Source organism: Salvelinus alpinus, chromosome 3 (assembly GCF_045679555.1).
Source record: "Salvelinus alpinus chromosome 3, SLU_Salpinus.1, whole genome shotgun sequence".
Taxonomy (NCBI): domain Eukaryota; kingdom Metazoa; phylum Chordata; class Actinopteri; order Salmoniformes; family Salmonidae; genus Salvelinus; species Salvelinus alpinus.
In genome coordinates this window covers 43232372-43254672 of record NC_092088.1, presented here as the reverse complement: position 1 = coordinate 43254672, position 22301 = coordinate 43232372, and the positions used below count along the sequence as shown (strand labels likewise).

The window sequence follows — 22301 nt, the reverse complement described above, 5'->3', positions numbered from 1 at the left end:
TAATATGTTGAACTATTCTGATTTTACAACTACAGCGTGTCTTATGTCCCCAGTGCATCTTTGAAACAAGTAACTTAGGTTGGCTTTCCCTGACCCTGTTGTGTAAGCGTTGATCCTGCACAGCCTCTCATTTCCCATTAGTCAGCTTAAAAGTTTCCCCACTCTCTCGCTCGCAATACGAAGTAACGGCTGATATCCGTTTTCTTCGCACTGGGAGAGGGAGTGAAGATGGCGGCGGCCGAATCTGATCGTGAAGTACCTTCTGCTCTGTGTACTGAATTCCTGAATTTCTCTGTCAAAGACACAGCTTCGGTAAGCGACAGTTGTTATATGTGTATATATTTAATGTGATTGTTCTTATCGAAGGGATCAGAGCGCACCAATTTCATCGCTAATATTTATTTCTCTATTTTTCCATCTCGACTTGTTTTTCTTCTATGCGATGATGGCAATACGGGAACTTGGCTAACGCTTACTAGCTAGCTAACGTTAGCTATCCTTCTAGAAAATTGTATTTCAGCTAATATATGGCACTGCATTAACGTAAGAATGATTAGATGTGATAATATTCCAGATATTTTATATTGAGAGATGTGTCCAGGATTATTTAAAAACATATGTACTTTAGCTAGCTCCCGGTAACTAGCTAGTGTTTTATTTCTTAGATAGCTAACAGCTAGCTGTTCACTTGGCAGACAAAACAATATTAATTTGCTCGTCTCTGCGTACGAGCTGCTGCTGTTGCTGTTGCTTCTGTTGCTGCTGCTTCTGTTGTTGTTGTTGTTAACGCCATAGCTAGCACAGCAGTAGCTATCCTTGCAAACTTGCTAATCAAAACCCCGTAACATGGTTGGGCGATATATATTTTTTAAAATGTATGACTATTTGCCGTCATTTTAACTATTGTTTTAAATAATAAAAGTTCAAAATATGCATAAGTTATAAATATGAGTAGTTCGAGACTCTACTCTAGTGTGGCAACACACACATTACGTGATTTCAATGGGGCTTTCGCCATTCTGATTGTTTTATACTGTTCAATCTAACTTCAACCAAAAACAAATTGTCAGCCTTTTCATCCATTTTTGCGTCTCCTGCACTTTTGTAATACATTCCACACTGTGCCACTTAGGGCTGCATGATAGATATGCATTTTGGGCAAACAATCTAGGGCTAGTTTATTGGTGAATTGTTGGAATCATGGATTTGGAATATAGTGTGCAGCACTTTGAATACATTGTTGTTTGACATGACGACAAATGAATAAGCCAGGGATGAATTATTGTGACAGGGTAGGACACATAGTGTTGGTCAGTGTTTCCCAGGGGACTGTATACGATGTTACATTACATGTTTTTTTTCATGTAACTACACTACATGACCAAAAGTATGTGGACACCTGCTTGTTGAACATCGCATTCTGAAATCATGGACATTAATATGGAGGTGCCCCCCTTGCTGCTATAACAGCCTCCACTCTTCTGGGAAGTATTTTGACTAGATGTTGGAACATTGCTGCGGGGACTTGCTTCCATTCAGCCACAAGAGCATTAGTGAGGATGGGCACTGCTTTTTTGACACTATACTCCAAAAAGCAAGTTCTGCAGGCTCTAGTTTTGTCTTATCTTGATTATTGATCAGTCGTGTGGTCAGGCTCTGCAAGGAAAGACTTAGATAAGCTGCAGCTGGCCCAGAACAGAGCGGAACGTCTTGCTCATCATTGTAATCAGAGGGCTGATTATAGATACTATGCATGCCAGTCTCTCTTGGCTAAGAGTTGAGGAGAGACTGACTGCATCACTTCTTATTTTTATAAGAAACATTGTGTTGAAACATTGCATTTCTGTTCAAAATGTTGTATCAAGACTGTCCAAATGGGCCTAATTTGGTTTATTAATACATTTAAGTTCATAACTGTGCACTCTCCTCAAACAATTGCATGGTCTTCTTTCACTGTAATAGCGACTGTGAATTGCACAGTGCAGTTAGATTAACAAGAATTCAAGCTTTCTGCCCATATCAGATATGTCTATGTCCTGGGAAATGTTCTTGTTACTTACAACCTCATGCTAATCACATTAGACTATGTTAGCTCAACTGTCCCGCGGGGAGACACCGATCCAGTAGAGGTTATTTGTTTTAATGTAGTTCTGTCCTTGAGCTGTTCTTGTCTTGTCTATTAATGTGCTGTATTATGTCCTGTTTTGTGTGGACCCCAGGAAGAGTAACTGCTGCTTTTGCAACAGTTAACCTCTACTGCCTCAGAAACCCGGATCCGGGAGCACCCCCCACCCCCCACACACTGATTAGCATAGATAGCATAGCTTCAGAAGTAGATAGTAGCATCTAAATATCATTAAATCACACTTTCCTCTACCTGAAAGTGCATATTTCAGGTAGAAATCACAGTTTACAATTGCACCGACCATCACAAATCCAGAGTGATCTAGTTTAATTAAAAGCTAATCATATACTTGACTAAAAAATACAGGGTTGACAGGAATCGAAAGACAAATTAGTTCTTAATGCAACCGCTGATTTACATTTTTAAAATTATCCTTACTTTTCAATACAGGGTTGGCCAAGTGAAGCTATACCAAACAAAATGGCGATGTATGCGTTTAAAATATTTCGACAGAAACACGGTTTATCATATTAAATATTGCTTACTTTGAGCTGATCTTCCATCATATTCTTGGGCAATGTATCCTTTCTATGTTATAAACGTCTTTTGGTCGATAGATGTCCTCTGTCCTTCGAAATGTCCATCACCAACGACCGACACCCTAAAGCGTGTCCAAACTTTCAGAGTGCACGACAAAGAAATTCCTCAAAATCGCACTAAACGGATATAAATTGATATAAAACGGTTAAAATTCACTACATTATGATGTTTTTAACAACTATAACGACTGAAAACATGACCGGAGAAATACTGCTGGTTAGAAAACGATTTGGAACGAGGCAGGTCCGATGGCCTTCACGCTTGAGGCGCACGTTGAGAAAGAGGGGTCTCTGTACATTTTTGTCATTTATAATGGCTGTGAACGTCCCATAGACTTCATTGAAAACGTGATGACGTACAGACACCCAGAGGAAGACGTAGGTAGTGTCGGTTTCTTCATTCCACACCAGATGAAAGATACAGATCTTGTGAATAAAGCCACCATTTCAGATTTTTAAAATGTTTTACAGGGAAGACAAAATATGTAAATCTATTAGCTAAACACGTTAGCAAAATACACCACTATTCTAACTCCATCAGTTTCTTACTCCTTCAGGTGCTATCACCAATTCGGCTCAACTAAGATATTGATAGCCAATAACCTATAAAAAAAACCATCAGATGACAGTCTGATAACATATTCATGGTATAGGATAGTTTTTGTTAGAAAAAAGTGCATATTTCAGGTAGAAATCACAGTTTACAATTGCACCGACCATCACAAATCCACTAGAATTACTAGATAGAGCAACGTGTATGACCAATTTACTCATCATAAAACATTTCATAAGAATAGACAAAGCATAGCAATGGAAAGACCCAGATCTTGTGATTCCAGACAATATTTCAGATTTTCTAAGCGTTTTACAGCGAAAACACAATAAATCGATAAGTTAGCATACCACATGTGAAAACGTTACCAGAGCATCGATTCCAGGCAAAGAGCGCTATAACGTAATCACCGCCAAAAGATATTAATTTTTTCACTAACCTTCTCAGAATTCTTCCGATGACACTCCTGTAACATCATTTTACAACATACATATACAGTTTGTTCGAAAAGGTGCATATTTAGCCATACAAAACCGTGGTTACACAATGAAAATACTAGGAAATCAAGCCTCAATATGTCTGACGTCATCTATCAGAGTGATCTAGTTTAATTAAAAGCTAATCATATACTTGACTAAAAAATACAGGGTTGACAGGAATCGAAAGACAAATTAGTTCTTAATGCAACCGCTGATTTACATTTTTAAAATTATCCTTACTTTTCAATACAGGGTTGGCCAAGTGAAGCTATACCAAACAAAATGGCGATGTATGCGTTTAAAATATTTCGACAGAAACACGGTTTATCATATTAAATATTGCTTACTTTGAGCTGATCTTCAGTCATATTCTTGGGCAATGTATCCTTTCTATGTTATAAACGTCTTTTGGTCGATAGATGTCCTCTGTCCTTCGAAATGTCCATCACCAACGACCGACACCCTAAAGCGTGTCCAAACTTTCAGAGTGCACGACAAAGAAATTCCTCAAAATCGCACTAAACGGATATAAATTGATATAAAACGGTTAAAATTCACTACATTATGATGTTTTTAACAACTATAACGACTGAAAACATGACCGGAGAAATACTGCTGGTTAGAAAACGATTTGGAACGAGGCAGGTCCGATGGCCTTCACGCTTGAGGCGCACGTTGAGAAAGAGGGGTCTCTGTACATTTTTGTCATTTATAATGGCTGTGAACGTCCCATAGACTTCATTGAAAACGTGATGACGTACAGACACCCAGAGGAAGACGTAGGTAGTGTCGGTTTCTTCATAGCATTCACTGTGGCCTTATAAACAGACCCCAGATCAGAGGTAAAAATTTCTGAAATCTGAACCCTGTCATGAAAAGTGCTGTAGAAATTGTTCTGTACCACTCAGAGACAAAATTTCAACTCCTATAGAAACTATAGACTGTTTTCTATCCAATAATAACAATAATATGCATATTGTACGATCAAGAATTTAGCACGAGGCAGTTTAATTTGGAGACACAAATATGCTAATGCGGAACAGCACCCCCTATAGTTCCAAGAAGTTAATGGGGCTCATAATCAAATGCCAAAGATGTTGGGTGATTAGGCCTGGCTCGCAGTTGGCGTGCCAATTCATCCGAAAGGAGTTCGATGAGGTTGAGGTCAGGGCTCTGTGCAGGCCAGTCAAGTTCTTCCACACCGATCTTGACAAACCATTTCTGTATGGACCTTGCTTTGTGCACGGGGGCATTGTCATGGGGGTGGAAATAACATTTTACAGTCTTAAAGCTGGTTTCCAGCAATTCTACCCATTTTGTGATGGGCCGAGAGAAAATGTGTAGTTTTTTTTAAAGCAAATTTGCTGCAATTCTACACATTTTGCAATAGCATAAGAAACACGGCATATGCATCTGAGTGACTCAAACATTATAACAAAATCAATTGGGCCCCCACGACATTTTTTGAAATGTGAGATTCTCCCTGACACCAGTTTATATTCTGATCTTATTTTAAAAAAGAAATATAGCTCCATTATCTTTTCTACATAATTTATCTGGTTTTAGTCATTTCAGTTCACACTGAAAGTGTTTTACTATCCTGAAAATGATGTAAAGAAATAGTTAAACTTTTATTTATTTTTTAAAATAAGAACACGTGTAGTGACTGCCTGCTGCTGATAAATGAATATAGGATAAACATTGCAGTGAGAGAAAGGGAGAATTAATAATGTTTTTGGCAATGACTGGTTTTTGGTGACAATCGTCTTTGAAATCAGCATATTTTTCATTATGGTTTGCGAACAAAGTACTAGTGTTGCACGGTATACTGGCACCATATCAATATCATGGTACGGAAATAGCATGATACTTATGATGCCAACATTTTGAGTACCATAGTACCATTTCAAATGATACTACCAAATGTTTCAGCCCTACCGAGCTAAAGAACCAGCTGGCACCTGCTTATAAAATCTTGGTAAAGTCAGTTTAGTTTATAAATTCAGTAAAAATTTCCAGCAACTAGTCTCTTGTATGCGCCAGTCCAATGTCCACTTTCATGGCATCTCAAGTGTGGCAACTATCACTTCCAGCCATCACTCACCTGCTTCTCTCCGTTCGCTCCTCCTGCACATCCATTCCTCCATCAGTTTAAAAAGATATATATAATTGAGCCGTGATGGCAATTGGGGATACAGACCCTAATAAGTCTTCTGTTACGTGTTACAAATTGGAGCAGAGTGAGCAAAGTTGATACTTTGTATAATTTCATTGCCTGGTGTAACCAAGAGCACAGGCCAGTTGGAGTAGGCTTTGCAGTTGCGTGTTTGCTGTCAAATCAAATGTTATTTGTCACATGGTCCGAATACAACAGGTGAAGACCTTACAGTGAAATGCTTACTTACAAGGCCTTAACCAACAATGCAGTTTTAAGAAAAACTATTAAAGAGCAGCAGTAAAATAACAGTAGTGAGGCTATATACAGGGGGTACTGGTACAGAGTCAATGTGCAGGTGCACAAGGTAGTTGAGGTATTGTATCTCTCATGCAGCTTCTGAGTGACAGAGGAAAATGGAGCGCAGCTCCGCGACAGGCATGCTTGTAGCTTTAAAGCAAAAAAATGGCGGCTCTCTAGCCCAAACGGTTAAAAAAAATCTGACCGTATTACCGGAGCTACCTTTTTTCTTCCTGAGCGATTTTGCACACATTTTTCGCACATGATTTTGCACACATTACACAAGCCATACCGCTGGCTGTTTTTAAACTAATCCCAGGTCGCTAATTATTGGTTTCTTAACGAAGGTAACATGACTGAACAACATAACTAGCTAACAACCTGCTAACGTGACAGTAGGTCTAGGCAAATTTGATTGGCACAGGAAGAAAGGAAAGCGGTCTGCTACTCATGAATGTGCTTCAACGGTAGGATTCATATAGGCCAAAAGTAAGCCTCAACTCTTTCTGGTACTCCTTAAATTATGTTTGGTACGTAAAGTTTTTGAAGTTGGGAGCAGTGTTTGTGTGAGAGAGGGAGACCGTGCGCGTGTTAACGGAAGAGTGAAGAAGGTTTCATGCAGTATTTTCCCCTTACTGCCCCAATGAAATGCAGATCATTATGCATGTTTATTCCTACAGACAAGTCACAGTTGGGCCTTTGCAAATAAACTCAGCAAAAAACACACTGTCAACTGTGTTTATTTTCAGCAAACTTAACATGTGTAAATATTTGTATGAACATAACAAGATTCAACAACTGACACACAAACTGAACAAGTTCCATAGACATGCGACTAACAGAAATGGAATAGTGTGTCCCTGAACAAAGGGGGGTTCAAAATCAAAAGTAACAGTCAGTGTCTGGTGTGGCCACCAGCTGCATTAAGTACTGCAGTGCATCTCCTCCTCATGGACTGCACCAGATTTTCCAGTTCTTGCTGTGAGATGTTACCCCACTCTTCCACCAAGGCACCTGCAAATTCCCGGACATTTCTGGGGGGAATGGCCCTAGCCCTCACCCTCCGATCCAATAGGTCCCAGACGTGCTCAATGGGATTGAGATCTGGGCTCGTCTCTGTCTTGCAGGAAATCACGCTTAGAACGAGCAGTATGGCTGGTGGCATTGTCATGCTGGAGTGTCATGTCAGGATGAGCCTGCAGGAATGGTACCACATGAGGGAGGAGGATGTCTTCCCTGTAACGCACAGCGTTGAGATTGCCTGCAATGACAACAAGCTCAGTCCGATGATGCTGTGACACACCGCCCCAGACCATGACGGACCTCCACCTCAAAATCGACCCCGCTCCAGAGTACAGGCCTTGGTGTAACTCTCATTCCTTCGACGATATGCGCGAATCCGACCATCAACCCTAGTGAGACACAACCGCAACTCATCAGTGAAGAGCACTCTATGCCAGTCCTGTCTGGTCCAGTGATGGTGGTTTTGTGCCCATAGGTGACGTTGTTGCCGGTGATGTCTGGTGAGGACCTGTCTTACAACAGGCCTACAAGCACTCAGTCCAGCCTATCTAAGCCTATTGCGGACAGTCTGAGCACTGATGGAGGGATTGTGCGTTTCTGGTGTAACTCGGGCAGTTGTTGTTGCCATCCTGCACCTGCCACGCATGTGTGATGTTTGGATGTACCGATCCTGTGCAGGTCTTGTTACACGTGGTCTGCCACTGGGAGGATGATCAGCTGTCTGTCCTGTCTCCCTTTAGCCCTGTCTTAGGCGTCTCACAGTACGGACATTACAATTTATTGCCCTGGTCACATCTGCAGTCCTCACGCCTCCTTGCAGCATGTTCATGCAGATGAGCAGGGACCCTGGGCATCTTTCTTTTGGTGTTTTTCAGAGTCGGTAGAAAGGCCTCTTTAGTGTCCTAAATTGTTATAACTGTGACCTTAATTGCCTACCGTCTGTAAACTGTTAGTGTCTTAACGACCATTCCACAGGTGCATGTTCATTAATTGTTTATGGTTCATTGAATAAGCATGGGAAACAGTGTTTAAACCCTTTACAATGAAGATCTGTGAAGTTATTTGGATTTTTACAAATTATCTTTGAAAGACAGGGTCCTGAAAAGGGGACGTTTCATTGTTTTTGCTGAGTTTATGAGCAAATCAGCCATTATATGCGGTTTTATATTATACCGTGTGAAGTTAATTCAATAAGTGTTGTGAATATCAGTGACAGTGTTTTGCGTAGCACATGCGCATAACGTTTAGAAAATGGGAACAAGCGACCATGGGACAGGGTTAAGTTTTTTTTTTAAAGAATGTGAAATGTCAGAATAATAGTAGAGAGAATTATTTATTTCAGCTTTTGATTTATTTCATCACATTCCCAGTGGTTGGAAGTTTACATACACTCAATTAGTATTTGGTAGCATTGCCTTTAAATTGTTTAACTATGGTCAAAAGTTTTGGGTAGCCTTCCACAAGCTTCCCACAATAAGTTGGGTGAATTTTGGCCCATTCCTCCTGACAGAGCTGGTGTAACTGAGTCAGGTGTGTAGGCCTCCTTGCTCGCACACGCTTTATCAGTTCTGCCCACAAATTTTCTATATGATTGAGATCAGGGCTTTGTGATGGCCTTTCCAATACCTTGACTATACCTTTGCCACAACTTTGGAAGTATGCTTGAGGTCATTGTCCATTTTTGGAAGACCCATTTGCGATAAGTTGGGTCAGGAGCTTTAACTTCCTGACTGATGTCTTGAGATGTTGCTTCAATATATCCACACAATTTTCCTCTTCATGATGCCATGCCATCTTTTGTAAAGTACACCAGTCCCTCCTGCAGCAAAGCACCCCCGCAACATGATGTTGCCACCCCCATGCTTCACGGTTGGGATGTTGTTCTTCGGCTTGCAAGCCTCCCCCTTTTTCCTCCAAACATAATTATGGTCATTATGGCCAAACAGTTCTATTTTTGTTTCATCGGACCAGAGGACATTTCTCCAAGAAGTACGATCTTTGTCCCCATGTGCAGTTGCAAACCGTAGTCTGGCTTTTTTATGGCGGTTTTGGAGCAGTGGCTTCTTCCTTGCTGAGTGGCCTTTCAGGTTATGTTGCTATAGGACTCGTTCTACTGTGGATATAGATACTTTTGTACCCGTTTCCTCCAGCATCTTCACAAGGTCCTTTGCTGTTGTTCTGGGATTGATTTGCACTTTTCGCACCAAAGTATGATGGCTGCATGGTCCCATGGTGTTTATACTTGCGTTTTATTGCTTGTACAGATGAACGTGGTACCTTCAGGCATTTGGAAATTGCTCCCAAGGATGAACCAAACTTGTGGAGGTCTACAATTTGTTTTCTGGGGTCTTGGCTGATTTCTTTAGATTTTCTCATGATGTCAAGCAAAGAGGCACTGAGTTTGAAAGTAGGCCTTGAAATACATCCACAGGTACACCTCCAATTGACTCAAATGAGGTCAATTAGCCTATCAGAAGCTTCTAAAGCCATGACATAATTTTGGAATTTGGAATTTTCCAAGCTGTTTAAATGCACAGTCAACTTAGTGTATGTAAACGTCTGACCCACTGAAATTGTGATACAGTGAAATAATCTGTCTGTAAACAATTGTTGGACAAATTACTTCTGTCATGCACAAAGTAGATGTCCTAACTGACTTGCCAAAACTATAGTTGGTTAACAAGACATTTGTGGAGTGTTTGAAAATTTAGTTTTAATGACTCCAACCTAAGAGGATGTAAACTTCTGACTTCAACTGTACATGTAGGTAGAGTTAGTAACTATCCATAGATATAAAGTGTAGCAGCAGTGTAAAAGAGGGGGGAGGGACAATGCAAATAGTCTGAGTAGCTGTTCAGGAGTCTTATGGCTTGGGGGTAGAAGCTGTTAAGAAGCATTTTGGACCTAGACTTGGCGCTCCGGTACCGCTTGCCCATGCGGTAGCAGAGAGAACAGTCTATGATTAGGGTGGCTGGAGTCTGACAATTTTTAGGGCCTTCCTCTGTCACCGCCTGGTATAGAGGTCCTGGATGGCAGGAAGCTTGGCCCCAGTGATGTACTGGGCAGTACACACTACCTTCTGTAGTGTCTTGCGGTCAGAGGCCGAGCAGTTGCCGTACAAGGCAGTGACGCAACCAGGCAGGATGCTCTCAATGGTGCAGCTGTAGAACTTTGAGGATCTGAGAACCCATGACAAATCTTTTCAGTCTTTTGAGGGGGCATAGGCTTTGTCGTGCCCTCTTCACAACTGTCTTGATGTGTTAGGACCATGATAGTTTGTTGGTTATGTGGACACCAAGGAACTTGAAGCTCTCAACCTGCTCCACTGCAGCCCTGCCGATGGGAATGGTGGCGCGCTCGGTCCTCCTTTTTCCTGTAGTCCAAAATCATCTCCTTTGTCTTGATCACGTTGAGGGAGAGGTTGTTGTCCTGGCACCACACGGTCAGGTCTCTGATCTCCTCCCTATAGGCTGTCTCATCGTTGTCGGTGATCCGGTCCTACCGCTGTTGTCATCGGCAAACTTAATGATGGTGTTGGAGTCGTGCCTGGCCATGCAGTCATGAGGGAACAGGGAGTACTGGAGGGGACTGAGCACACACCCCTGAATGGCCTCCGTGTTGAGGATCAGCGTGGCGGATGTGTTACCTACCCTTACCACCTGGCTTCGGCCTGTCAGGAAGTGCAGGATCCAGTTGCGGAGTGAGGTGTTTTAGTCCCAGGGTCCTTAGCTTAGTAATGAGCTTTGAGGGCACTTTGGTGTTGAATGATGAGCTTTAGTCAATGAATAGCATTCTCATAAAGGTGTTCCTTTTGTCCAGGTGGGAAAGGGCAGTGTGGAGTGCAATGGAGATTACATCATCTGTTGGGGCGAATTTGAGTGGGTTTAGGGTTCATGGTGTTTTGGGTAGTGAATTGATGTTAGCTTCAGCAGTAAGCTAATACGAAAATTGGCCTACAATGCTGGAAGCTACCGGTGTCGTCTTGCATTTGTAAAGTGTTCTAGCCTGTAATGGACATTTGTTTTGCGAACAGTAATTAACAGTTGCCATTTTCTACATGCTGCGGTGCGTTAACTTCTGTGGGGAGCTAAATTGATGCAGCCCAATGAGTGCAGTGGTTCCCCAGGACAGGCTAATTCTAGCAATGAGTAAGTGGAGCAGGCAAGGTGCTCTCGCGCTATATAAGGGGACATCAGCTGTGCTGATAGACAGACTTGGTCCTTTTTCAATCAGTAGATGCAAGACACATTTGACCGAAGTGCCGAAAATACCCAACATTTTAGTACTAGTAATGTTCTAGTTTCCATAAAGTACCTAAGTACCAAAGATGGTGGATAAATGTAGAGTTCACTCAGGCTGTTTTCCATTAAAAAAATGGCCAGTTCTGGTCTGCTTAAGGGGGTGGCTCTCCCATACAGCAGCTAGGTCTGGTCTACTTAGTTCATTGACTGTAATAGAGGTACTTTATATAATGACAAGATGGTGTCGGGTTGCATTTCACAATAAAAAGAAAATTAAAAAAAGAGAACGCATTAGAAATGTCTTTAAACGCTGATCTAAAATGCTTCTTAGTTTAATTTCTGCTCGGCTTCAGTTGCAATTCTCCACTCTGAGAATTCACAAACGGGCATCCCATCAGCTACTTTTCTTTGGTACTTTTTTCAGGCTTGCCTACTTTTCTCCAGTAAATGCAAGATTAATTATAAGCAAAACATTAGGAAATGTAGCTGGCTACATTTTTCTATAATAAACATTAGTGGACAGATTAACCGGAGTGGACCCTCTCGCTTTGCGTCTTCCTCTGACTAAACTAACGTGACCAGCCAAATTGTTTTTACTGCCAGCCTAATGACCAGTTAATAATGAGTGTTGCACTGCCAAGTCTAAGGGTATTTTGGTCACTGTCTCGAACTCTATAATACCCACTGCTGGTAGCCATGTATTCCTCTAACAGTACATTCTGTGTCCTAAAAAAACATTGCAGTTTTTCCCAATAAAGCTCACTCACAATTACAGATGCACATTTTGGCACGCTCCTGTCTCTGTAGATTTAAATAAAAAACGATCTCGACCACTCAGGAACATTCACCGTCTTCTTGGTAAGCAACTCCAGTGTATATTTGGCTTTGTGTGTTAGGTTATTGTCCTTCTTAAGTGAATTCATCTCCCCGTGTCTGTTGGAAGGCAGACTGACCCAGCTTTTCCTCCAGGATGTTGCCTGTGTTTAGCTCCATTCCATTTACTTTTTATCCTGAAACTCCAGTCCTTAACAATTACAAGCATACCCATAACATGATGCAGCCACCACCACTATGCTTGAAAATGTGGAGAGTGGTACTCAGTAATGAGTTGTATTGGATTTGCCACAAACTTTTGTATTAGAGACAGAAAGTGAATTGCTTTGGCATTTTTTAAATATATTTTTTTCAGTATCACTTGAGTGCTTTGTTGCAAACAGGGTGCATGTTTTGGAATATTTTTATTCTGTACAGGCTTCCTCTTTTTCACTCTGTCAATCAGGTTAGCTTTGTGGAGTAACTTCAATGTTGTTGATCCGTCCTACATTTTCTCCTGTCACACCAATTAAACTCTAACTATTTAAGTCACCATTGGCCTCATGGTGAAATCCCTGAGCGGTTTCCTTCCTCTCCGGCAACTGAGTTAGGAAGGACGCCTGTATCTTTTTAGTGACTGGGTGTATTGACGCACCATGCAAAGTATAATTAATAACTTCACCATGCTCAAAGGGATATTCAATTTCTGATTTTTGTATATATTTTTTTTACCCATCTACCAATAGGTGCTCTTTGCGAGGCATTGGAAAACCTCTGGTCTTATGGTTGAATCTGTGTTTGAAATTCACTGTTGACTGAGGGACCATACAATTATCTGTATGTGTGTGTGGTACATGGATGAGGTCGTCATGTTAAACACTATTATTGCACACAGAGTTAATGTCACTTATTAGGCACATTTTTACTGTTTAGGCTTACCATAACTATGGTGTTGAATACTTGACTCAAGAAATTTAGAAAAACACAACTCTACTTTGAGTAAAATTTTTTATATTTATTCTATTTTAAATTCAGGCACGTAACAAGATGTGTGGAAAAAAACTGTTTGAATACTTTCTGAAGGCATTGTAACTTGGTCAAATTCATACAAGTTGAACTTGGAGTGTGTTGCCACATGCCCACATGTCTAAAAACTGGTTTGTTATAATATTCACGGTCTCACTGTTGCCCCCCTCTACACAGAAATGGCTCCAGGTGACTGACCTGTACAAGGAGGTGTACCATCACCTGGCCCGTTATGTCCCAAAGATCTACTGCCTGGGGCCCAACCTGAACCCCCAGAGTGAGGACTTGCTGGCCCAGATGCTGCTGCAGGCCCCGCTGGAGTGGTACCTGTGTGGGGAGGACCCCTCCACGGGCCTGGCCAAGCTGGAGCAGAACAACCAGCCCTCACAGCTCTGCGGACACGTCTTCAAAGTGGGAGAGCCCACCTACTCGTGCAGGTGGGGGTAGTTAAGGTCTCGTTCAGACAGTGCGCGTACATACTAGCTGTCCTTTCCTGTGAATTGGGTCAGGTTAGCCCTGTGTTAAGTCGCAGGGGTCAAACCGTAAGCTTCCTGGTAAGCGGTACTGTCTGGATAAAGTCGAGGTCCCTTCCGTTTACAGGAGCAGCTTGCTATTACTAGCCAATTCCATACACTCAGGTGTGTGTTCAATGGAAAACCATTAGGACGCATACCCATGCTTATTGTATAGCCTAGTTGTACATCCATTCCATGAGTATTGCTGTTTGAAATTTTTCTTGAACTCCTTTGTATTGGCTTTGAGTGACATGTTCACTGGGTCATGTTAATATGGGATCAAGACATGACCTGGTTGAACATTGGAAGATGATGTTTGACACTGTTGGCTGTTCCTCCTGTCTCACTCAGTCAGTCTCTCTCCTGCAGGGAATGTGCTGCAGACCCCACCTGTGTGCTGTGTATGCAGTGTTTCCTGGGCAGTGTGCATAAAGAGCATCGCTACAGGGTAAGAACGACGATGACAACCTCTACCATGCGCTCAATGGTTCAGTAGAGGCAGACCAGCAGCCTAAACAATGGCTAGGTGTCTGTAGAGGTGCTGTCTCAGAATGGGTGAGTGAGTGATTGGCATGAAGACGGGTCACTCAGTTGCTGCTCTGAATCCAGGCTGAGGATCAGGAAGGCTAATCCCATTTGGGGCTGGCCACTCTGCTGCCATGTGGTCCTCAGGATGGGTGCACCTAGGCTCCTCAGCTCTGTTCATTCAAGAGTAGGTACAAGTTGCCCCTAAGCCCTGAAACAGGGTCAAATATATGTAGTTGTAGTCCTATTAACGATTAAGGTTAGGATTGGGGATAGCGTGAATTGATCCATGGCAAATTTGACCCGGAGTGCTGACTCATGCATTCTGGTCTTATCTTACTCCACTTGTTTGTGTTCTAGAGCATTGTAGAACATTCTAGTTCAGGGCAATCAGCTGTACGTATGTCTGTTACAGGTTATGTAGAAGGTTCTAGTTGTTGTCGTCTTCCAAATGTAAATGATCCAGCAGCTTCTCTGTCTACTGCGTGCTTGCGTGTGTGTGTACACAAGTGTTGTCTTGCCTCACATCTCTTGTCTGCCCTCCAGATGACGACTTCTGGGGGAGGGGGTTTCTGTGACTGTGGAGACACCGAGGCATGGAAGAAGGGCCCTTACTGTCAGAAACACGAGCCCAACATCAGTGACTCCTGTCATGAGGTGAGCATCTCTTAGCCACAGCTATATTGCGTCTCATTGACATCCAATAACTACACACAGTTCATTCACTGCTGTTGCTCTTACACTCGTTATTACGTTACAAGTTGTTAGAGATTGCTAATTGGAGCTCTAAAATAGGCTACTTCATTTGATTTAATCATTGTTTGAGTTCGACACTCCCATAGTTACGGTGCATTTGGAAAGTATTCAGACCCCTTGACTTTTTCCACATTTTGTTATGTTACAAAAATAAATGTTGTTACTAAAATCCATTTTAGAATAAGGCTGTTTACACACAATACCCCGTGATGACAATCTACAGTCGTGGCCAAAAGTTTTGAGAATGACACAAATATTAATTTTCACAAAGTCTGCTCACTCAGTTTGTATGATGGCAATTTGCATATACTCCAGAATTATGAAGAGTGATCAGATGAATTGCAATTAATTGCAAAGTCCCTCTTTGAAATGCAAATGAGCTGAATCCCCCCAAAACATTTCCACTGCATTTCAGCCCTGCCACAAAAGGACCAGCTGACATCATGTCAGTGATTTTCTAGTTAACACAGGTGTGAGTGTTGACGAGGACAAGGCTGGAGATCACTCGGTCATGCTGATTGAGTTCGAATAACAGACTGGATGCTTCAAAAGGAGGTTGATGCTTGGAATCATTGTTCTTCCTCTGTCAACCATGGTTATCTGCACGGAAACGCGTGCCGTCATCATTGCTTTGCACAAAAATGTCTTCACAGGCAAGGATATTACTGCCAGTAAGATTGCACCTAAATCAACTTTTTTATTGGATCATCAAGAACTTCAAGGAGAGCGGTTCAATTGTTGTGAAGAAGGCTTCAGGGCGCCCAAGAAAGTCCAGCAAGCGCCAGGACCGTCTCCTAAAGTTGATTCAGCTGCGGGATCGGTGCACCACCGGTACAGGAATGGCAGCAGGCTGGTTTGAGTGCATCTGCACACACAGTGAGGCGAAGACTTTTGGAGGATGGCCTGGTGTCAAGAAGGGCAGCAAAGAAGCCACTTCTCTCCAGGAAAAACATCAGGGACAGACTGATATTCTGCAAAAGGTACAGGGATTGGACTGCTGAGGACTGGGGTAAAGTTATTTTCTCTGATGAATCCCATTTCCGATTGTTTGGGTCATCCGGAAAAAAGCTTGTCCAGAGAAGACAAGGTGAGCGCTACCGTCAGTCCTGTGTCATGCCAACAGTAAAGCATCCTGAAACCATTCATGTGTTGTGTTGCTTCTCAGCCAAGGGCTCACTCACAATTTTGCCTAAGAACACAGCCATGAATAAAGAATGGTACCAACACATCCTCCGAGAGCAACTTCTCCCAACCCTCCAGGAACAGTTTGGTGACGAACAATGCCTTTTCCAGCATGATGGAGCACCTTGCCATAAGGCAAAAGTGATAACTAAGTGGCTCGGGGAACAAAACATCGATATTTTGGGTCCATGGCCAGGAAACTCCCCAGACCTTAATCCCATTGAGAATTTGTGGTCAATCCTCAAGAGGCGGGTGGACAAACAAAAACCCACCAATTCTGATAAACTCCAAGCATTGATTATGCAAGAATGGAGCTTCGGTACATCCTGTTTCCATTGATCATCCTTGATGTTTCTACAACTTGATTGCAGTCCACCTTTGGTAAATTAAATTGATTGGACATGATTTGGAAAGGCACACACCTGTCTATATAAGGTCCCACAGTTGACAGTGCATGTCAGAGCAAATACCAAGCCATGAGGTTGAAGGAAATGTCCCTAGAGCTCCGAGACAGGATCCTACGAAAGGGTACCAAAAAATGTCTGCAGCATTGAAGGTCCCCCAAGAACACAGTGGCCTCCATCATTCTTAAATGGAAGAATTTTGGAATCAGCAAGACTCCAATGGACGCTCTGACAGATCTCTGGAGTTCCTCTGTGGAGATGGGAGAACATTTACATTTTACATTTAAGTCATTTAGCAGACGCTCTTATCCAGAGCGACTTACAAATTGGTGCATTCACCTTAGACCTCCCAGAAGGACAACAGCACTCTACCATTCAGGCCTTTATGGTAGGGTGGCCAGATGGAAGCCACTGCTCAGTAAAAGGCACATGCCAGCCTGCTTGGAGTTTGCCAAAAGGCACCTAAAGAACCTCAAACCATGAGAAACAAGATTCTCTGGTCTGATGAAACCAAGATTGAACTCTTTGTCAAGCGTCACATCTGGAAGAAACCTGGCACCATCACTACGGTGAAGCACTGCGGTAGCAGCATCATTCTGTGGGGATGTTTTTCAGCAGCAGGGACTGGGAGACTAGTCAGCATTGATGAACAGAGCTGAGTACAGAGAGATCCTTGATGAAAACCTGTTCCAGAGCGCTCAGGACCTCAGACTGGGGCGACGGTTCACCTTCCAACAGGACAATGGCCCTAAGCACACATCAAGATGATGCAGGAGTGGCTTCGAGACAAGTCTCTGAATGTCCTTCAGTGGCCCATCCAGAGCCCGGACTGAAAATAGCTGTGCAGCAACACTCCCCATCCAACCTGTCAGGGCGTGAGAGGATCTGCAGAGGAATGGGAGAAACTCCTCAAATACAGGTGTCAAGCTTGTAGCGTCATACTCGAGGCTGTAATCAGTGCCAAAGGTGGTTCAACAAAATACTGTGTAAAAGGTCTGAGTACTTAAGTACATTTGATATTTATGTTGTTTTTTTGTAATGCATTTGCAAAAATTTCTAAAAACCTGTTTTTGTTTTGTCATTATTGGGTACTGTGTGTAGGTTGAAGATAAAATAATTTAATATATTTTAGAATAAGTTTATAAAATAACAAAATGTGGAAAAAGTCAAGGGGTCTGAATACTTTCCGAAAGTGCTGTATATTTGGCTGATCATTATTTAATTGTCTATTTGCAGGATCCCCTGGCCCACCTCTCAACAGACATGATTGCCCGCTGCTATAATGTCTTCTCCATTGTGCTGAAATACGCCGTGGACATGCTCACCTGGGACAAGGAGGATGAGCTGCCCCCGGGCCTGGAGCCTCCGTACGTAAACACACACACACACACACACAAAGTAATTTGATCAGTTTTCATGTTCTTGCAGGTCATCATGACAACCCAATAATTTCCATCTATATCCAGTTGATTGTCATGTCTGTCTGCTTCTTATTTCTCAGAGACCGAAGTGACTCCTATTACTGCATGCTCTTCAATGACGAGGTGCACACCTACGAGCAAGTCATCTACACCCTGCAGAAGGCGGTCAACTGCACCCAGAAAGAAGCAGTCAGCTTCGCCACCACAGTGGACAGAGATGTGAGTGGTGTGTGTGTGTGTGTAGCCCGCAAACCTACGGCATCATTGACTAATGGCTTGATATGTGTGTAATCATCTCCTGCTATACAGGGAAGGAAATCGGTGCGCTTTGGCGACTTCGCTTTCTGTGAGCTGGCCAAGTCGGTCATTGTGGTGAGTAGCCTGGTCTGGGGAGCTGGATGCATCTCATTGAAATCTCACGATGACATCACACCGCTGCCACCAATTAATCTGTTAAGTCATTTTTCATGAGTCTCTATATATTAATTGTGTGTGTGTGTGTGCGCGTGTGTAGAGGAACACGAGTCGTCAGTCCAAGCCCTTGCGGGTCCAGGTAATGCACTCCTCGGTGGTGGCTCATCAGTGCTTTGCTCTCAAAGCCCTCCACTGGCTGGGCCACGTCATAGGATACTCAGGTCAGTCTCCTTCCGCTCTCCAAACTATTAACGTGAGTATTGTCTACCTGCCGTTGGATGGTGCACTCAGTATCCTCTTGAAATATAAAGAACTTAACACAATATTTAAATGTTTATTGGGGTTGGGGGGAACCCACGTGTGCCCGAGGGCCCATTGACTGTGTGTGTGTGTGTGTAGATGCTCTGAGGAGGATCCTGTGTCAGGTGGGCCTAGAGAGGGGCCCAGAGGGTGAGAACTCCTCCCTGGTGGACACGCTCATGCTCTGTGACTCCAAGATGTGGAAAGGTGAGGAGGAACTGCATCTTTTTAGTTCTTCTGACAGCTTTGGGAACAGTTTCACTCAATAATACAAAAAATTAAATCCTCAGATTTGGGATGGGTATTGACCGACCCCAACCCTGTCTCCTGCAATGCACATAAAACACAAACACTTCCATGCGTTCTGACTCTTAACACCCAATTTCCACTCTAGGAGCCAGGAATGTCTACCACCAGCTCTTTATGAGCAGCCTTCTCATGGACCTCAAATACAAGAAGTTGTTTGCTATCCAGTTCGCAAAAGTAAGCTTCTTTTGATCCTTAATATGAAGAGCCAGTATGGCCGCCTAGTATGTGGGAAGTCGTAGTGCATTCTGCATTAGGGGAAAGGCTGAAAGTGCTAATGTCAAACTAACTGCTTCTCCAGCTGACCCCCCCCCCCCCCTTAATGTGGAACTAATGTGTCAATATCACATCAGCAAGGGCGAGGTTTTAGTCCTAATGTACATAAGCGCCAGCTCCGTGTCTCTAATGTAAACATGCTCTGGATGCACATTTTTGTCCATTTTGCTGCCGACTGAGTGTCGTTAACCGGTCAGCAAGTGGTTAAAAAATTAAATAATCCAAACCGTAAAATGACCTGATCAAGAGAAGTTACTATCGGAGTATATAATGACGAGATGCTTATGTTTCCGCCCTAACGATGGGAGTCGTCCTAAGGCGGGAAGTCCCAGCATCAGCCCATAGAAACGCAGTGGACTTATTTTGGAAAGATTTTGGCGAGAGTGAATATTCTCGCTTCGTCTCTTCCAACCCTGCATGCAAGGACAGAACATTTTTCATTTCAGAACTTAATCGAAACATGCAACAATAACATGCAACAATAACAAGCCTATCGTCTTAGTCAAAAGGCTATAGCAAGTCCTGTAATGAAGCAGCGAATTAAATGCCATTTCAAACATTTGCCCAAATGCAATTTGCGGAAAACCCAATTCTAAACTGCTCACTTAATGCGAGCAATTGCATATGTGACAGGGATGAAAATCTCCGTTAGAAACTTAGAAAGAGGGGGGCATCTAGCAACTACTATGATGGGTTGTTAATATGACTAGGATTGGGTCTTTGGCCTCTGGACAACGAAAGAAAGTTGTTAGGAACACCAATAGAACAGTAGAGAAATGCTGCTTGGTGGCATGAGGAAGTCTTTAGAAAGTAATTGCCTCCACGTTTCTATGGATGGATTTTCACAAGTTTAAGGCATGGCTCATTATTTGAAGTACATTAAAACGTTGAGGTTTCAACCAGTTATATTGCCTCAGGCTCACATTGCGAAGTGGTGGGTGATGCTCTGATAGTCAACGGTAGGCAGGCTATAGTCCTATGCTTCCAAATGGCGAATGGGAGGTGCGCTTTACTAGTTGAGATTGAGAAAAAAGAGGGGAAAAAACAACAAAAAAATCGTGGCCAGCAAAGTTTTCAACATGCGATTTGCATTTGAATTGTTTGTTGCGCGATGCCCAGGCTTGCAAAAGCAGGTTTCACTCCAGTTGCCTACAGGCTTTTTGAGGAGCCACTCTCGCGATGTTTGACAGGTGGTAGTCTATTCCGCTCCTCAAACTATGCTCGGCATTGCTGAGCGCGTGTGATTTTTAATTCCACAAAATTATGCAAATGAACCGATAGACCGATAAGCACGACCGGTCAAATGTATTTTCGCCGGCTAACCGATTTAATAGTTACCCGTTAACATCCCTAAAACATACGGTTAGGGTATAGCTATGAAAGATGATTTGATACTGTCTTGAATTGAAGATTGATATGTTGAACAAATGTATTGTATGTGTTTTCATAAAGATCATCCCATGAGTTCTCTGACAGAGACTGACACCATACCCATTTGGTCATGTAAACACACGCACACACACACACCAAAGCGGGTATAGTCTTATCATAACAGCAGATTGAGGGTGTTTTGGCACGAGGCCTGGGTGGGGCGTTAACTGCGTCCATCACATCCTTTTACTTTGTCCTCCTGGGTGGCATAGCTGAGAGAACGGAAAGACAGCCGGCTTTACAGCCATCTTTTCTCTCAGCCTGCTTGACATGTAACACAGCCCCACACATGCCCAGTCCCTGTCGGACCCCCTCAACCCATAATCCTAGGCTGTCCGCTCTGCTCTCACACACCCAAACCCAAAGCTCTACAGGTGTCTTGAACTGAACCTGAGAGCATAGATATGCACTCACTAGATCACACAAGCTGAACCTGAGAGCATAGATATGAGCTCACTAGATCACACAAGCTGAACCTGAGACCATAGATATGCACTCACTAGATCACATGAGCTACGACTTAGACCGGATATTGGATAAGATTGGCTGCCCAAAGTCTTACGTGGAGGAATATTGAATCCAAACTTTTTGATTAGACTCAATTGGTCTCTGATACTATTTTGTGATTCTGTATCTATGCTCTCTGAGACCTGGGTGGACAAGGATCAGAGCGCTTTAGAGGCTTAGTAGGGGGAGTAGGATGAAGTTGCCCGTGGACACTCATCTGAGGTCAGTTTTGCTTTCCCTCTCCGAAAGGGTTAAGCTTACGATTTGGCAAGTAAGCTGATCCTAGATCTGTGTATAGGGGTAACTGCTCATCAGAGCTTAGAAAGGGATTGGGGAAGGGGGGCCCACGGCCTTTGACCAGGAGGTGAATGTCCCCCTTGTCATTTAGAATTACCGGCGCCTCCAGACAGATTTTATGGAGGATGACCACGAGCGTGTAGTGTCAGTGACCTCTCTGTCAGTTCAGCTCTTCACCGTCCCCACCATGGTGAGTAACCCAAAACTCCACGCCTGACCGCACACCTCTCAACACACAACTCTTCTCTTGTCTTCCCCCATGCCACTGCTGTTAGAATTATGAGCGCTTGCAGAGCGACTATGTGAAAGATGACCACGACAGGGAGTTCTCGGTCACTGACCTCTCGGTGCAAATGTTCACAGTGCCCTCCCTGGTGAGTACAGGCCGCACGGGTCGGGGTGACGTGAGTGAGTATCACCCGAGATGGTACGCATGCTGAGAACTACAAGGATTTTTAGACTGTTAATTGATGTCACGTCCATAGAGTGAAAGGATGGCCATCTTAACCACGAGTGTGTCATCTTCATTATGTTCAGAATATCTCCGTTCTCATCGTTGATTCCTTGAAAAGGGTGTTGCATGCCAAACTGATGTTTTAGATGTTTCTTAAGTAAAACAACATTATACTGCTAGGATCCCATTTCATGTGTTT

At 43.1% G+C, this 22301-nt stretch overlaps 1 protein-coding gene across 5 annotated transcripts in view; it reads left to right on the top strand.

Moving 5' to 3' along the window:
• The first annotated feature begins 170 nt into the window (after positions 1-170).
• Positions 171-22301, top strand: part of LOC139570743 (E3 ubiquitin-protein ligase UBR2-like) — a 45358-nt gene continuing 23227 nt past the window's right edge. For 2 of the 5 annotated variants that reach the window (XM_071392880.1, XM_071392878.1), the window contains exons 1-11: positions 171-312; positions 13492-13751; positions 14199-14277; positions 14901-15011; positions 17933-18063; positions 18198-18336; positions 18427-18489; positions 18632-18752; positions 18931-19038; positions 19226-19314; positions 21924-22022. In XM_071392880.1, the coding sequence (XP_071248981.1) occupies positions 229-312; positions 13492-13751; positions 14199-14277; positions 14901-15011; positions 17933-18063; positions 18198-18336; positions 18427-18489; positions 18632-18752; positions 18931-19038; positions 19226-19314; positions 21924-22022 (1284 nt within the window). In that variant the 5' untranslated portion in view covers positions 171-228. Of the gene's footprint in view, positions 313-13491; positions 13752-14198; positions 14278-14900; positions 15012-17932; positions 18064-18197; positions 18337-18426; positions 18490-18631; positions 18753-18930; positions 19039-19225; positions 19315-21739; positions 21839-21923; positions 22023-22301 lie in introns of all 5 variants that reach the window. The other 3 variants (XM_071392881.1, XM_071392879.1, XM_071392882.1) reach the window with 2 other exon arrangements.